Genomic DNA, 12,412 nt, shown 5'->3' with positions numbered 1-12,412 from the left:
TGCTCTGAAGCATCTCAATGAGGATCAAGTCCAATCCTGTTACCATCTCTCACATCATATTGCCAATTTATTTACAACATTACCACATCATCACAGTGATTAACAATTAATGACAACAATAGAGCTGCCACAAAATACTCAAAATAAACATTATTTTTCTTTAGAAATATTTGTAATGGACTGACAGATTTTGTATTTGCACTTCAGCAATATTTCTCTTCTACTTAGTGAAACAAGGTATGTGAAAAGCTTTACATTTACAGATTTTGTCAGGGCTTCCCATGTCTATGCAAACGTGTAATTTAGAGTCGATAGAGATACTATATTGACAATTGCTCCCGTGTTAATCTGATATGTGAATAGTCACCAATTTTATGAAGATGGATCATTTGAATCATTGCAAACGCTTCAGACAGTGTGTTAACATTATCAATCTCAATGTCAATGTAAAACATGTATTCACCACTGCCTGTTTCATCCCGTACATAAGCAGATTCAGGTTTGTCGATCATGTATTGTAGCTTGAAGATACTCCTTGTTTTGTGGTCTGTTTGGATTGATATATGGCCCTTTGGAGCTGTATTAGATTTTGCTTAAATGCATTGCCTCTGTCAATGGCTTTTTCTGCCATATACCTTGAAAAATTGATTGAAAGCTGAGCATTTTCTTTGTATATGCAATCCACAGATCTTGCTATGTTTGGATGATCTAATCATTGTGTCCACTGTTGAGTTTGTGTATTGGACTTAGGTAAGCTTAGTTGCAAGGAGCATTTCATAATTACACCAGTACTGCAAGTATTTGATGCTAAAAATCTTCAGGTTGTCTAGCAAATAGTTTTGGAGAGCTTCAATCACTTACTCAACAATTCACTTCAATCACTCTCCATCCAAACAAAAAGCATTTTCTTTGCATCTGCTCACATAGCCTATTCATTCAATAGGCTCTGTCCAAATGTCATGAATCCCAGTTAATTACAGAAGTTTAATGGTACTTTGAGTTGGTTTTCTAGTTGGTTCATGTCTTTTGGGGAGCTTTTAGCTTCTGGGCTAATAATCATGATGTGTTATGTCTGCATAGACCCTCATTCCCAATTGCCAAGCAAATCTTCATGGCTTGTTTTACTGAAGTGGACACATGGAAATCTCAAATGCATAGTTGTGAACACTGTTCAAGCAATTAAATTCTGTTAGGAGGTCTGATGTGTCCCAACTTGAACTAGGGATTTTGTGACATTCTGACAATATGACTTTGATCTTCCCTTGCTATCACACTGTAATCACTTACTATCCTCAAGAGTATGATTGTTCCGTCTTTCCGCTGTTTGTGTTACTTCATAAGAGTTGATTATTTCAATTATATCTTGACCAAACTTCTTGGCAATACCTCCGAATCTGAAATTTCTTCTCAGAATCTTTTGTTATGACGATTGAAAATGCTTTGACTTCTGAGATAGGTTACTGCTTGATCAACTATAGCTCTCAATAATGTGTCTGTGTTGATCTGCGTTTTACCTGTGATGTATGTAGTTGTGTAATGATAACATATCCCTCTGATTTTGAAATGTTATATACATAAAGGCACCAACTTTCAGTATGTCTCTAACTGGGAGTCTTCTGAATTCTCCGTGTATTTTTGTAATGACCAATTTGTTGTTAGAATGGTCTTACCACCACTGCCACCATTGTTTGTCATTTGGTTCCAGTTTGAATAATCATTGGATTTTTAAAAATCCAATTCATGGGATGTGGGCGTTTCTGGCAGGGCTAATATTTATTTGCCTGTCCCTGGTTGCCTTTGAGAAGATGGTGAGCTGTCTTCTTGACTGACAAAGTCCATTGGGTGTAGGTTGACCCACTGTGTGTTGGGGAGAGTGTTCTGGAATTTTAACCCAGTGACAGTGAAGGGAAGGGGATATATTTTCAAGTCAGAATGGTGACTTTGGAGGGGAACTTGCAAGAGGTACTGCTCCCATGTATCGGTTGATGTTGTCCTTCTAGATGATGGTGCTTGTAAGTTTGGAAAATGCTGTTTTAGGAGCCTCAGTGAATTTCTGCAGTGCATTTATAAGTGTTACACACTGCGTGTCAGTGGTAGAGGCAGTGAATGTTTGTGGATGTGGTGCCAATCAAGCAGGCTGCTTTGTCCTGGATGGTGCCAAATTTCTTGAGTATTGGAGCTGCACTTATCCAGCTGAGTATTCCATCACAGTCCTGACTTATGTTGGGTAGGCTTTTGGGAGTCAGGAGGTGAGTTACTCACTGCAGGACTCCTGTTGTGTAGCTTGTGGCCTATTCTATTGGGAAGGTTTCCTATCATCTATGAATGACAAAGGTCTGGTTCCAAAGGTTTCTTCAAAACTTCCTATTTGCATTATTTTACATTCTCGTGCTCTCTCTCTCTCGCGCGCTCTCTCAGAGGTTGCTCATTCTCTCTCCTCAGATTCTTACTCATGTCTGTTCCTTCATCACCATCTCATTACTTTACAAGGATGACATCTTGGAACGGTATATTAGCATCTACAAAGCTTGACTCTGGCTGGTGTGTTAGAACTAGCATTGGCGCAATAGATTCCTTCAATGTCATCACAGGCACAGGAGAATGATAAGGCTGCAAACTCTCCCCATTCCTTTTCTTCTTGGCTATCAAATTCAGAACAAGGAAGGTGATGGTGGGTTCAGACTTGACTTTGGCATCCTGCAGCAGCAGTATCGCTGGCTGGCAGTCCTGGATTTTGTAGATGCCATCATTTGCTGGCCAAAGAATTTTGCATCCTCCAAAATGTGATGGCCAGTCTTGAGTAGCAGTGACAAGGTTAGTCTGGGGTCAGCTATGAGAAGACCAAGACAATGATGATAGGATGGCAACAAAGCCTCCCGTCCCCATTGTGCAATTGAACATTGGGCACTTTCTCTATCTAGGAAGCATCAGCTGTAAGGAGAGTGCTGTAGAAATTGATATCTATCTAAGAATTAGCAAAGCAGCATCAATCATCCAGTGGTTTTATATGTTCTGGCATTGAACACTGCCAACATAGCTATGAAGCTGTGACTCTATATATCTAGTGTAACACCAATCACAATCTGTGCCATTAAGACACTAATGAGTTAAATAGTTGTTTTCTGTGCCATAAATACTCCCTAATAGTTCAATTTGCCTGTTGCCAATTCATCTCAAACTGACTTTAGCAAGGCACAACAACTTGAGACCTTAAAGGGATGCATCAAGTTACACACAGAAAAATAAAACATTATACCTTCCCTGGTATATTGCTTCTATCCTTATCAAGTAGCTTGTCATCTGACTTAACATGGGCAGTAAGACTGAATGTCCAATAATGGATATATTCAAAGCCATTCTACATGCGAACCACCCTCTGTATAAAAAAATTTGCCCGTCATGTCTTTTTAAAATCTCTCTTCTCTCACCTTGAAAATGTGTCTCCTGGTCTTGAAATCCCCAATTCTAAGGAGAAGACAACTACCATTAATTCTATCTATACCTCTCATTATTTTATAAACTGCTATCAGGATGCCAGTCAACCTCCTACGCTCCAGTGGAAAAAAGTCCCAGCCTATCCAGCCTTTCTTTATAACTCAAACCTTCCATACCCGGCAACATATCTCAAGATTTATGTGAATTGTACAATTTCCAGCTCAGTTTCACAGTAAAAGAAAATTTTAAAATACTGTCAGCAATGACCATGACCAGCATTTCTTTGTTTAGTGTGAACAGCTTCTCAAACCCCCAGCCATGGTGATTGCCACTCTTTGCTATCTCCCCAAACACCCCATCTCCAACAGACTCCACCTCCCTCCACTATCACCAGAGAATGTGCGTTGCCCTCAATTAAGTCCCCACCCCCATCATAGATGTTGTTGACCCCCTCCGTCAACACCCACAACAGTGATCAGCGACTCCCTCAGCCTTGACAACATTGAACCTCGCTCCCTTACTCCTTACTGCCTCACCCTACAAAAACTCCCCCACCCACGTCTCCTTCCTCTTCCCCACTCAATGGCAGCTCTTCTGGCACTGGCTGGACAGGAGCCATAGATTTTTGAAGGTGAGTCAGGAGTGGGGGAGGGGATCTGAGAATGCTGGGGAATGGGGTGACCCCTATCCATGGTTTGTGTTAGGGAGGTCAGTGTGCTGGTGTTAAAGGGTGATCATTGTTCATTGGGTAGGGTTGGGGAGGAGTGAGCACAGTCTGTGGTTTGGAAGTGAGGAGAATGTTGAGCACTGTCAGTGGTTATGGGCTGCAGGGCTTCTGTGGCTCAGGGCTGAGGGAGGTGGAAGATGAACATTGTCTAAGATTTGGACAAGGGATGGAAGCTATCTGTGGTTTGGTGGGGAAGGGCTGATAAATGCTATCTGGGTATTCAGAGGGGAGTTTGTGAACATTATAGAGTGTGGTAGGTGGACATAAAAGTCACAGGGATTGTAAATTGCTGGAGTGCTTTGATAAGTACTGATTTACTTCGAGTTAAATTGCTTAGCAGGCTTTAAACCTGCTTTTAAAAGCCCTAAATAAATCTGTCTAAAAACCAGGTTATGTATTTGGCAAATGGCCCAAATCTTCATGGTTTTGGTTAATCATGGAATAATCAAGGCAGAATTACACCAGCAATCAGAACTTCAGACTTCCTGCGTAACTACTTATGTAAGCTTGTGTGGGTCCCATAGTCTATCCATGATGTAAATCAAGTCAGAGGCCTCTCCCAAATTTGGAACATTTGGGCCAATAATTTATTCCCCTCATTTTAAACCCTTGCCATTGGCACATGTAATTTAAAGTACTTTTCACACAGTTCAAATAAATGCAACATTTTAGTACAATTTCTCAACTTTGTAATCTACTTCAAACTTGTAATCCACTGTCGAAGCATGAATCAATTTGTTTTTTTTTATTTTAAATTGTTACATATATATACTTTTTGTGATTTTTAATTGTTTTTCCATTTTTGTAAATCACAAGTCATGTCATAGAATATCTCCTTCATTTTAATTTTCACCGTTTTTTCACTTGACCAAAAAAAATCTATCAAGAGAAGGGTTCTACTCAATTGTATTCCAGTAGAAATGGTCCACAAAATGTAGTTGCCATTAGACATTACAGTGCAGTCCAGTATATACTGCTCATAGGCTTGTGTTTGTGGCTAATGGTGGACAAACTGTTTAAACTGTGCATTACATTTCCACTTGCTTGCAGACTTTCCCTCGACTTTTGCACTGGATGGTGCAAATATTTAAATATCTATTTCTAGAGGGGATTTGTGATCTGTGACAGCAAATTATATCTCTTTATCCAGTCGGATTCAAATCTGTATGAGGCACCAGGAAGTGCAAGTTGGAACATTTAATTCAATGCCAAATAATGTAGAGGAAACAAAATAAAGGGCGAAAGAAAGACAGGGTTATGTGAGAAATGAAATAAAATATTAAAGAAAGAAACCTTTCTTCACTTTTTTAAAATGTCCAACACTAATTTTTGAAGGAAAGCAACTCTACACTTGTAAGGTTGATTTTGTTGTGAGCAAGGACATGTGGCAGTAATTAAGATTTATCATGCTGTTTAAAATGTGCTTACACTAGAAATAGACGTGCTGTAAACTTTTTTCTGACAGGTTGCTATCTAAATATTAAGCACCTCAGATTGCATGTAGTTCCATGTGTGTGAATGCCCAGTTTCTCATTGAGAATGTAATAGCAGAGCTCTTGGAGGACCAGGGCACATCGTACACTAAGTCCCTGATTTCTGTTTCTGGCCAGCTTGTGCACATATGGTTGCCAGCAGTTACTGTTTAATTTCTTCTTTAATAATGGTGAGAACCGATAACTGAAGTAAGTGTAACATAATCACGTAATAGGTGCATCATTTCAGGAAAAAAGTTTTAATCTTACCTGTTCCTTTTCCATATTGCTTTTGTCATTCCTCCTCTGTACATGTCGAGCTGTCGACTTAGTCCTGATCGTGAGCATCACATCCCTTCATATGTACTTCATGACCCATTCTGCTCAAGCAATGATCTGGGTAAAGCAACTACTTCAACATTATTTATTCTAAGTCTTGATTAAAAATAAAAATGTACAGTCACAATATACTGTGGGAGTGTGAATGCGACAAACCCAAACCATTGCATTACAGCTCCCAAAAATTATCATGTTATCCTATAATTCTCAAGTTCCCCTCTTTTTCTCCTGTATTAGCTCCAACTCCCAACTTTACCACCCCCTCCCAATCTCAGTTATATCCTCTCATATTCAAGCCTGCAATCCTCAAATACTTTTTCAGTTTGGTAAATTCATTACACTCAGGACTGAGAGCCCACACTCTAATTGTTATTGTTTGTATATTTTTATTTAAAACAATTGTTTAATTATTCAGGGTCAGGCAGGTTGATTAGCAGTCATTAATGGTTAAAAGGATACTTCCTCATTAATGATCAGAATTAATTTTTCATGATCAATTTAATGGGTAATTAATAGCCAATATAGTACTTTCATGAAGTTAACAGGGAGATAATGTACAAAATTGTTGTTTTCATAAAGTCTAGCATGGTGGAAATTGTTCAGCAATCTGAGGCAATTTGCAATTCGTGGATGTTTCTTCTTGCCATAAATTACTACTAATCTGTGTAACTAGTAATGGTGGCTGACATTCTTTTCTGCAAATATTAAGTTTATAATTTTAATTTTAAGTGCAGCAAGTGCACAGTACTAGCAAGAATGTGACAGTTTTAGAGATATGCACCAACGCACAAATTTCCCAGTCCCACAGATCTGAGATGGATTCAGGTTGGATCCTAGTTTTGTACAATTCCCAATGGAATTATCGGGTGGTGTTTAATGGAGGTGGTACTGGAAAGCTGGTGAGTGCCTCAGTGTCACCACCCTCAGGAAAGGCCTACTGTAACTGGACAGTGGCAGGCCTTCCTTGGATCAAGGACCCTGGAGGGCAGAGGTCCCACCTCCCACGAGCTGCCAGCCAATCAGTGACCAGCAACTCCATTTGAACAGCAGCACCAGCCAAGGCAGCAGTGGTTTCTGCTTGTACAACATCTACCTGTGGCCCACTATCATTGTTGGATGCAGTTGAATGATGGTGGGAGGAGGGTGTTTTGAGGAGTAAGGAGGAGAGGGGATGATTGGCCGCAAGGGAGGCAGGGGTGGCCATGAGGGGTCTCCATCTTCCTGATTCCAGGTCCCTCAATGAAGTACTAAGCCTCTTTGAACATGGAAATCTTGGCCATTCTGGGAGTCCACAAGCAACTCCACGTGGAGAGCCTGTCATGTTGTGCACATGGTGAGTCCCACACCCATGGCTGGGTTCATAATCAGTGGTGGCATGTTGAGGCCCTTTTATGGGTGTTAATTGCCGACTTGATTTTGATTTTTCTTTTATTGTCATGTGGACTGAAATGTAGTGAAAAGCTTTGTTTATAAGCAATACAGGCAGATCACAGCAAGGAAAAGATGGACAGATCAAAAAGACTTGGAGGCATACAGATTACATTGCAGGTTACATTATTTGAGGCTAGAGCCCCTTCAACAGTCTGATAACGGCCGGAAAAATGCAGTTCCTGAACCTGCTTGTGTGTGTGTTCAGGCTTCTGTATCTTCTGCCTGTCGGAAGAGGTTGTAGGAGGTTATTACCAGGGTGTGATAGGTCTTTGATGATGTTGTCCACCTTTCCACGGCAGCGAGCCATGAAAATAGAGTCCGTGGTTGGAATGTTGCCTTCCATGATGGTCTGGGCTCTGCACACCACCTTCTGTAGTTTCTTACGGTCCTGAGCAGAGCAGTTGCCATACCAGGCCGTTATGCACCCGGATAGTATGCTTTCAATGGTGCATTTGTAGAAGTTGGTGAGGGACCTTGTGGAGATGCCAAATTTCCTGAGCCGCCCGAGGAAGAAGAGGCGTTGTTGTGCTTTCTTGACCGTATTGGCGGAAGGTTGTTCAACGGCCTTCCTGCCGTGGTGTTAATTGGATGGATGCACGTCAGTGGCAGTGTCCCAACATGCCACCCTCCTGCCTGATTAAATGCCTGCTGCCATGGCGAAGGCATTAAAATCCCCACATTAAATTAAATATAATGGTTTCCACCAGTGGCAAGTTTGGATGAGTTTTTAAAGCGTAGTGGGAAAATCAAAGAAATCAAAAAAATCACCCATGGGCAATTTCCTGCATTTTGTCGTGGCTGGTTAGCGACAGGATGTGTGCCTTTCTTCGGCTAGGAGAATTACTAAGGAGAGAGTACAAAGACACAAAACAGGGAAATGTTACTTCAGAAATTTGCTTTAAGTCATAAAAAGCTTTATGCTAATCTTGGGTATAATTTATTAAAAAGGGAATGAAGTGGTTTAAGTTTTGCTAGAATGGACATGTTGAGGTGTATCTATTTAGTTGGACATATGCACAGTTAAAGTTTCACAATTCGCTTACAAAGTTGTTGGAAGTGTGAGCTGATAATGGTACAGAGAGGACAAAAGGTCATCTAGGACAGTGCAAGCAGTGCATTTCCTTACCCATTGAGATGGAAACATTTGAGAAATATTTTGTTTTTTAATCAACATGTTTGGACGTGTAATGATACTTGGTTGTGGCCGTCAGATCCTGCGGTAGGGCTTGAACTCAAATCTGCTGGCCCTGATGTAGAGACATGACCAGTGCACCACAGGACCCTGTTTTGTTGGGATTATGTCCTATTGAATTGATAACATTTGATGTTCAGGTGACTTGAGTGGCATTACACAGCTGTGGCATAGCCTGGGCCTTAGTGACATGCAATTTGAGAATAAACAGTGGTTCACTTGACTGAAACCAGTAAATGTACAAACAGTCTAGCGTTTTACTGAGGTATATTCATATGCATGGACAGTCAAGCTCATTCCCCAGATAGACAGCTGGGTCAGAAGGTCAATACACTTTATAGTTTTGAAATGTTGTTCCAGTAATTTTACCTGTTGACTTTGTAAGAATTTAACTTTACCTTCAAAACACTGACTTTGTAATATTTCCTTTATTTTAGAGGAAGTATAAAGCGGATTTGGAGGGGGACAAAATGCTTTGCTTTTATGCAGCTGACCAGGCACCTTCGTATGAGACACTGAAGAAACTTGTCCCATTGAAAGATGTAAGACATTCGAATAATTCCTCCTCTGGATCCTACTTTTCATTAGACACTGTTTCTGTTAGGGCCTAGTTCAAACTGCCGTCTTCTACCTCCCCAAGATGGCTGCTCCCCATGAGGTGAAATTAGACAGCTATTTTCATCAGACCATATCAACCAGAAAAACCATTGCTACTTGACAAACTCAGGAATTAACCTGGGACTTTCCAGTCTGTATGGTACAGTGCTGCACCCTGAATTGCAACAATGTATAAACTGTTGGGTATGATTTTTAATAGGATTGTAATTATTTAAATAATTACAAACATACTTAATATTTAAATGAGTATAAAGCTGTTTAAACAGATCCCAGAGTAAATGAAGAGGTAAAACGCATTTAAGAAAAATCTTTTATCCACCTCTTTAGTGCAGTACAGGTAGTTCTGCCATAACGCATGTTTCGTTAACACGAATTTGCTGTAACGCGATTGATGAATAGTGGACACTGTTTAGATAATGCAAACTTTCTGTTGTACAGGTACAGGGAAATCGCTATAGAAAATTGCTATAACGCACTATAGAAAATCACTGTAATACGATTTTCTATGGTGATTTTTCTATAACGCGAGGTCACACAAGAATGTGACTATCGCGTTGTAGGAAAACTATCTGTATGGGAATGCCTTGCCTTTCTGATGAGATGTTAAACTGTGCCCTTTATGTCTAGTCAAATGATGTAATAGATCCCATGCCATTATTCAAAGATTAAGGGACTTCTCCTTCAGTCCCCTGGCCAACATCTAAACAGATTACAGAAATTGTTGGAGAAACTCAGCACATCTGGCAGCATCAGTGGAGAGAAAGCAAACTTAATGTTTTGAGTCCAGTGATGCTTCTTCAGAGCTCCAGTTCTGTTTTTGTTTCAGATCTTCAGAAGTAGCAGTTTTTGTTTGTTTTCTAAACAGATTATCTGGTCAGGTAATGTTTGAGGGAGCTTGATGTGTACAAATTGGCTGTGTTACAACAGTGATGACACTTCAGAAATTTTGTTTTGGCTGTTCAGTATTTTGGGACATCCAGTGGATGTGAAAGCTATGGCATAAGTGCAATCTTTTTCTTTTTTTGGGGGTCTGTGACAAAGATACTATTGTTGAAACTTTTTTTCAGAGAAATAAACTTGCTGACTAATTTGAGTTTTTCCCCTTTAACCAATAGGATACTTTGGATTAGCATGCCTTGTATTTGTGTATGAATCTATAAATATAACAAAGCCACAGGAATGAGAGTTGGAGGGCATCTGTGTGAGTGTGGTTAACATAGCGAGTGGTATGCAGTTGAGATGTGATCTATTTTTAGCTGCTGACAATGTTTTTTAAACAGAATTGGTGATCTATTACAAAGTCACTTCGTTAATTTACCTTTAGAACAGCCTGTGGTTTAGCCAATGTTCTGTGGTATTTATGTTGGGGAATGGGGGAAAACAGAGACCCCATTTAGCTCAAATAAAATGTTGACATTTAAAATCAGTAATAATTAATGTGTGCTTCCTTAACTCTTAACTAATGTGAGACTGCAATTGCGCATTGTTAACAGTTTCTGAAAATTTCAGTGGATCTTGGGACTTCTCCCTGATTCGGTATCAAATGTTTTCTTTGCATATGGCCAGGCAAGTTGTTAAAGCTACAAAAATCTAAGATGTTATGTTTCACAAACAAGAGCATAACACACAGAATCAGAGGTATTGTCAAAATTAATGCAAAGGATTTGCTAGATCACAGGATGTAACGTTTTTAGAACTTAAAGTAGGCCTCTACCACTTCCTATACCCCTGCCCCCACAAATCCACCCAGTTTTACAAAGGATGTTAAGACCATGGAACTGCTGAAGGGCAGTCTCACTCATATGATAGCAGCCAAGATTGGTTTTAGTTAGGAGGAGACTTGAAGAAACATTTTCTTTCATTGGAACAGCAAGTTTGAGGAAATCATAACAATGGCAAGAATTGAGCAGTACAGACAGAGTGGATTCAGTAAAATTACTCCCACTGGAAAGTCCATCCATAATTGAAGAATAAATTTTAAAAATCATCTCCAAAAGACTGAGGAGATTAGGAGTTTTTTTTCTCATCCGGAGCGTTGTTAGGATGTAAAAGCCTATCAGCAACAGTGGTGGAAACTAAATAGACATTAAAAAAGAAAAGGATAAATATCTGACAAAGGTAACTGTAAAGAACCGTGAATTGCACTAAATAGGCAACTGAGTCACATGGCTGCCACAGGTGTGATGGGCCAAATGGCCTGTGATATGATGCCATCATTCTGTCATGACTGGGAGATTGTTTGGTTATGGAGTACTTCCATTAATTTTTTTTGATATTTGTATCTGGCGTCCATTGTCACAGTTTGAAATGACTCATTTTTATATTATTTTAAACTTTTACCTGCCCTTTTAGATGTACTACAGACAACAAGTGGATAACTTGAAGTATGCATCAGTAACAGACACGCCTGAGATAGTACAAGCAAGAATTAATGCACAGCAGCTAAGCAATGTAAGTCTCGAAAGTACCAAAATTAATGCCAGGAAATGGGAAAGCATGCATTACCTACGATGGTACTGCCAAAAATGTGAATGAGTGATTGTTTTAAAATCATTCCATGATTTTTTAATATGAAACTAACTAAACTGAAGATATTTTAAAAGAAATATTGCAAAGACACTCTTTAAGCACAGATCGATTTTCATCTCTGGCAAAGATTTTTGGCAGGTGGAATGCACAAAGAGAAAGGTTACCGCCACTATTTCTCAATTCAGTGGATATATTTAGTATATTGTAATGTGTATGCGGTTTAGTTAACACAGTTTTAGTTTATTCACATGAGGGGTGTGGGCATTAATGGATAGGCCTGCGTTTCTTGCCCATCCCTCGTTGCCCTTGAGAAGGTGGTGGTGAGCTGCCTTCTTAAACTGCTGCAGTCCATGTGCTGTAGGTTGACCACAATGCTTTTAGGGAGGGAATGCCAGGATTTTGACCCAACGACAGTGAAAGAACAACAGTTTATTTCCAAGTCGGGATGGTGATTGGCTTGCAGGGAAATCTGTAGATGATGATGTTCCCATGCATCGGCTGCCTTTGCCTTTCTAAGATGGAAGTGGTTGTGGGTTTGCAAGGTGCTGTCTAAGGATCTTTGGTGCATTTGTGCAGTGTACTTTGTAGATAGTACACACTGCTGCTACTAAGCATTGGTATAAAGGGGGTGAGTACTTGTGTGGTGCCAATCAAGCAGGAGCTGCTTTG

At 39.9% G+C, this 12,412-nt stretch overlaps 1 protein-coding gene across 1 annotated transcript in view; it reads left to right on the top strand.

The window, feature by feature from the left end:
- Positions 1-12,412, top strand: part of LOC109929108 (nebulin-related anchoring protein) — a 95,336-nt gene that overhangs the window by 20,248 nt on the left and 62,676 nt on the right. The window contains exons 13-14 of the mRNA XM_048609042.1: positions 9,034-9,138; positions 11,567-11,665. Coding sequence (XP_048464999.1) covers positions 9,034-9,138; positions 11,567-11,665 — 204 coding nt within the window. The remainder of the gene's footprint in view (positions 1-9,033; positions 9,139-11,566; positions 11,666-12,412) is intronic.

Source organism: Rhincodon typus, chromosome 20 (genome assembly GCF_021869965.1).
Source record: "Rhincodon typus isolate 14 chromosome 20, sRhiTyp1.1, whole genome shotgun sequence".
NCBI classification, from domain to species: Eukaryota; Metazoa; Chordata; class Chondrichthyes; order Orectolobiformes; family Rhincodontidae; genus Rhincodon; species Rhincodon typus.
The sequence above is the reverse complement of the archived record's forward strand: the minus strand, read 5'-3'. Positions and strand labels throughout refer to the sequence as shown.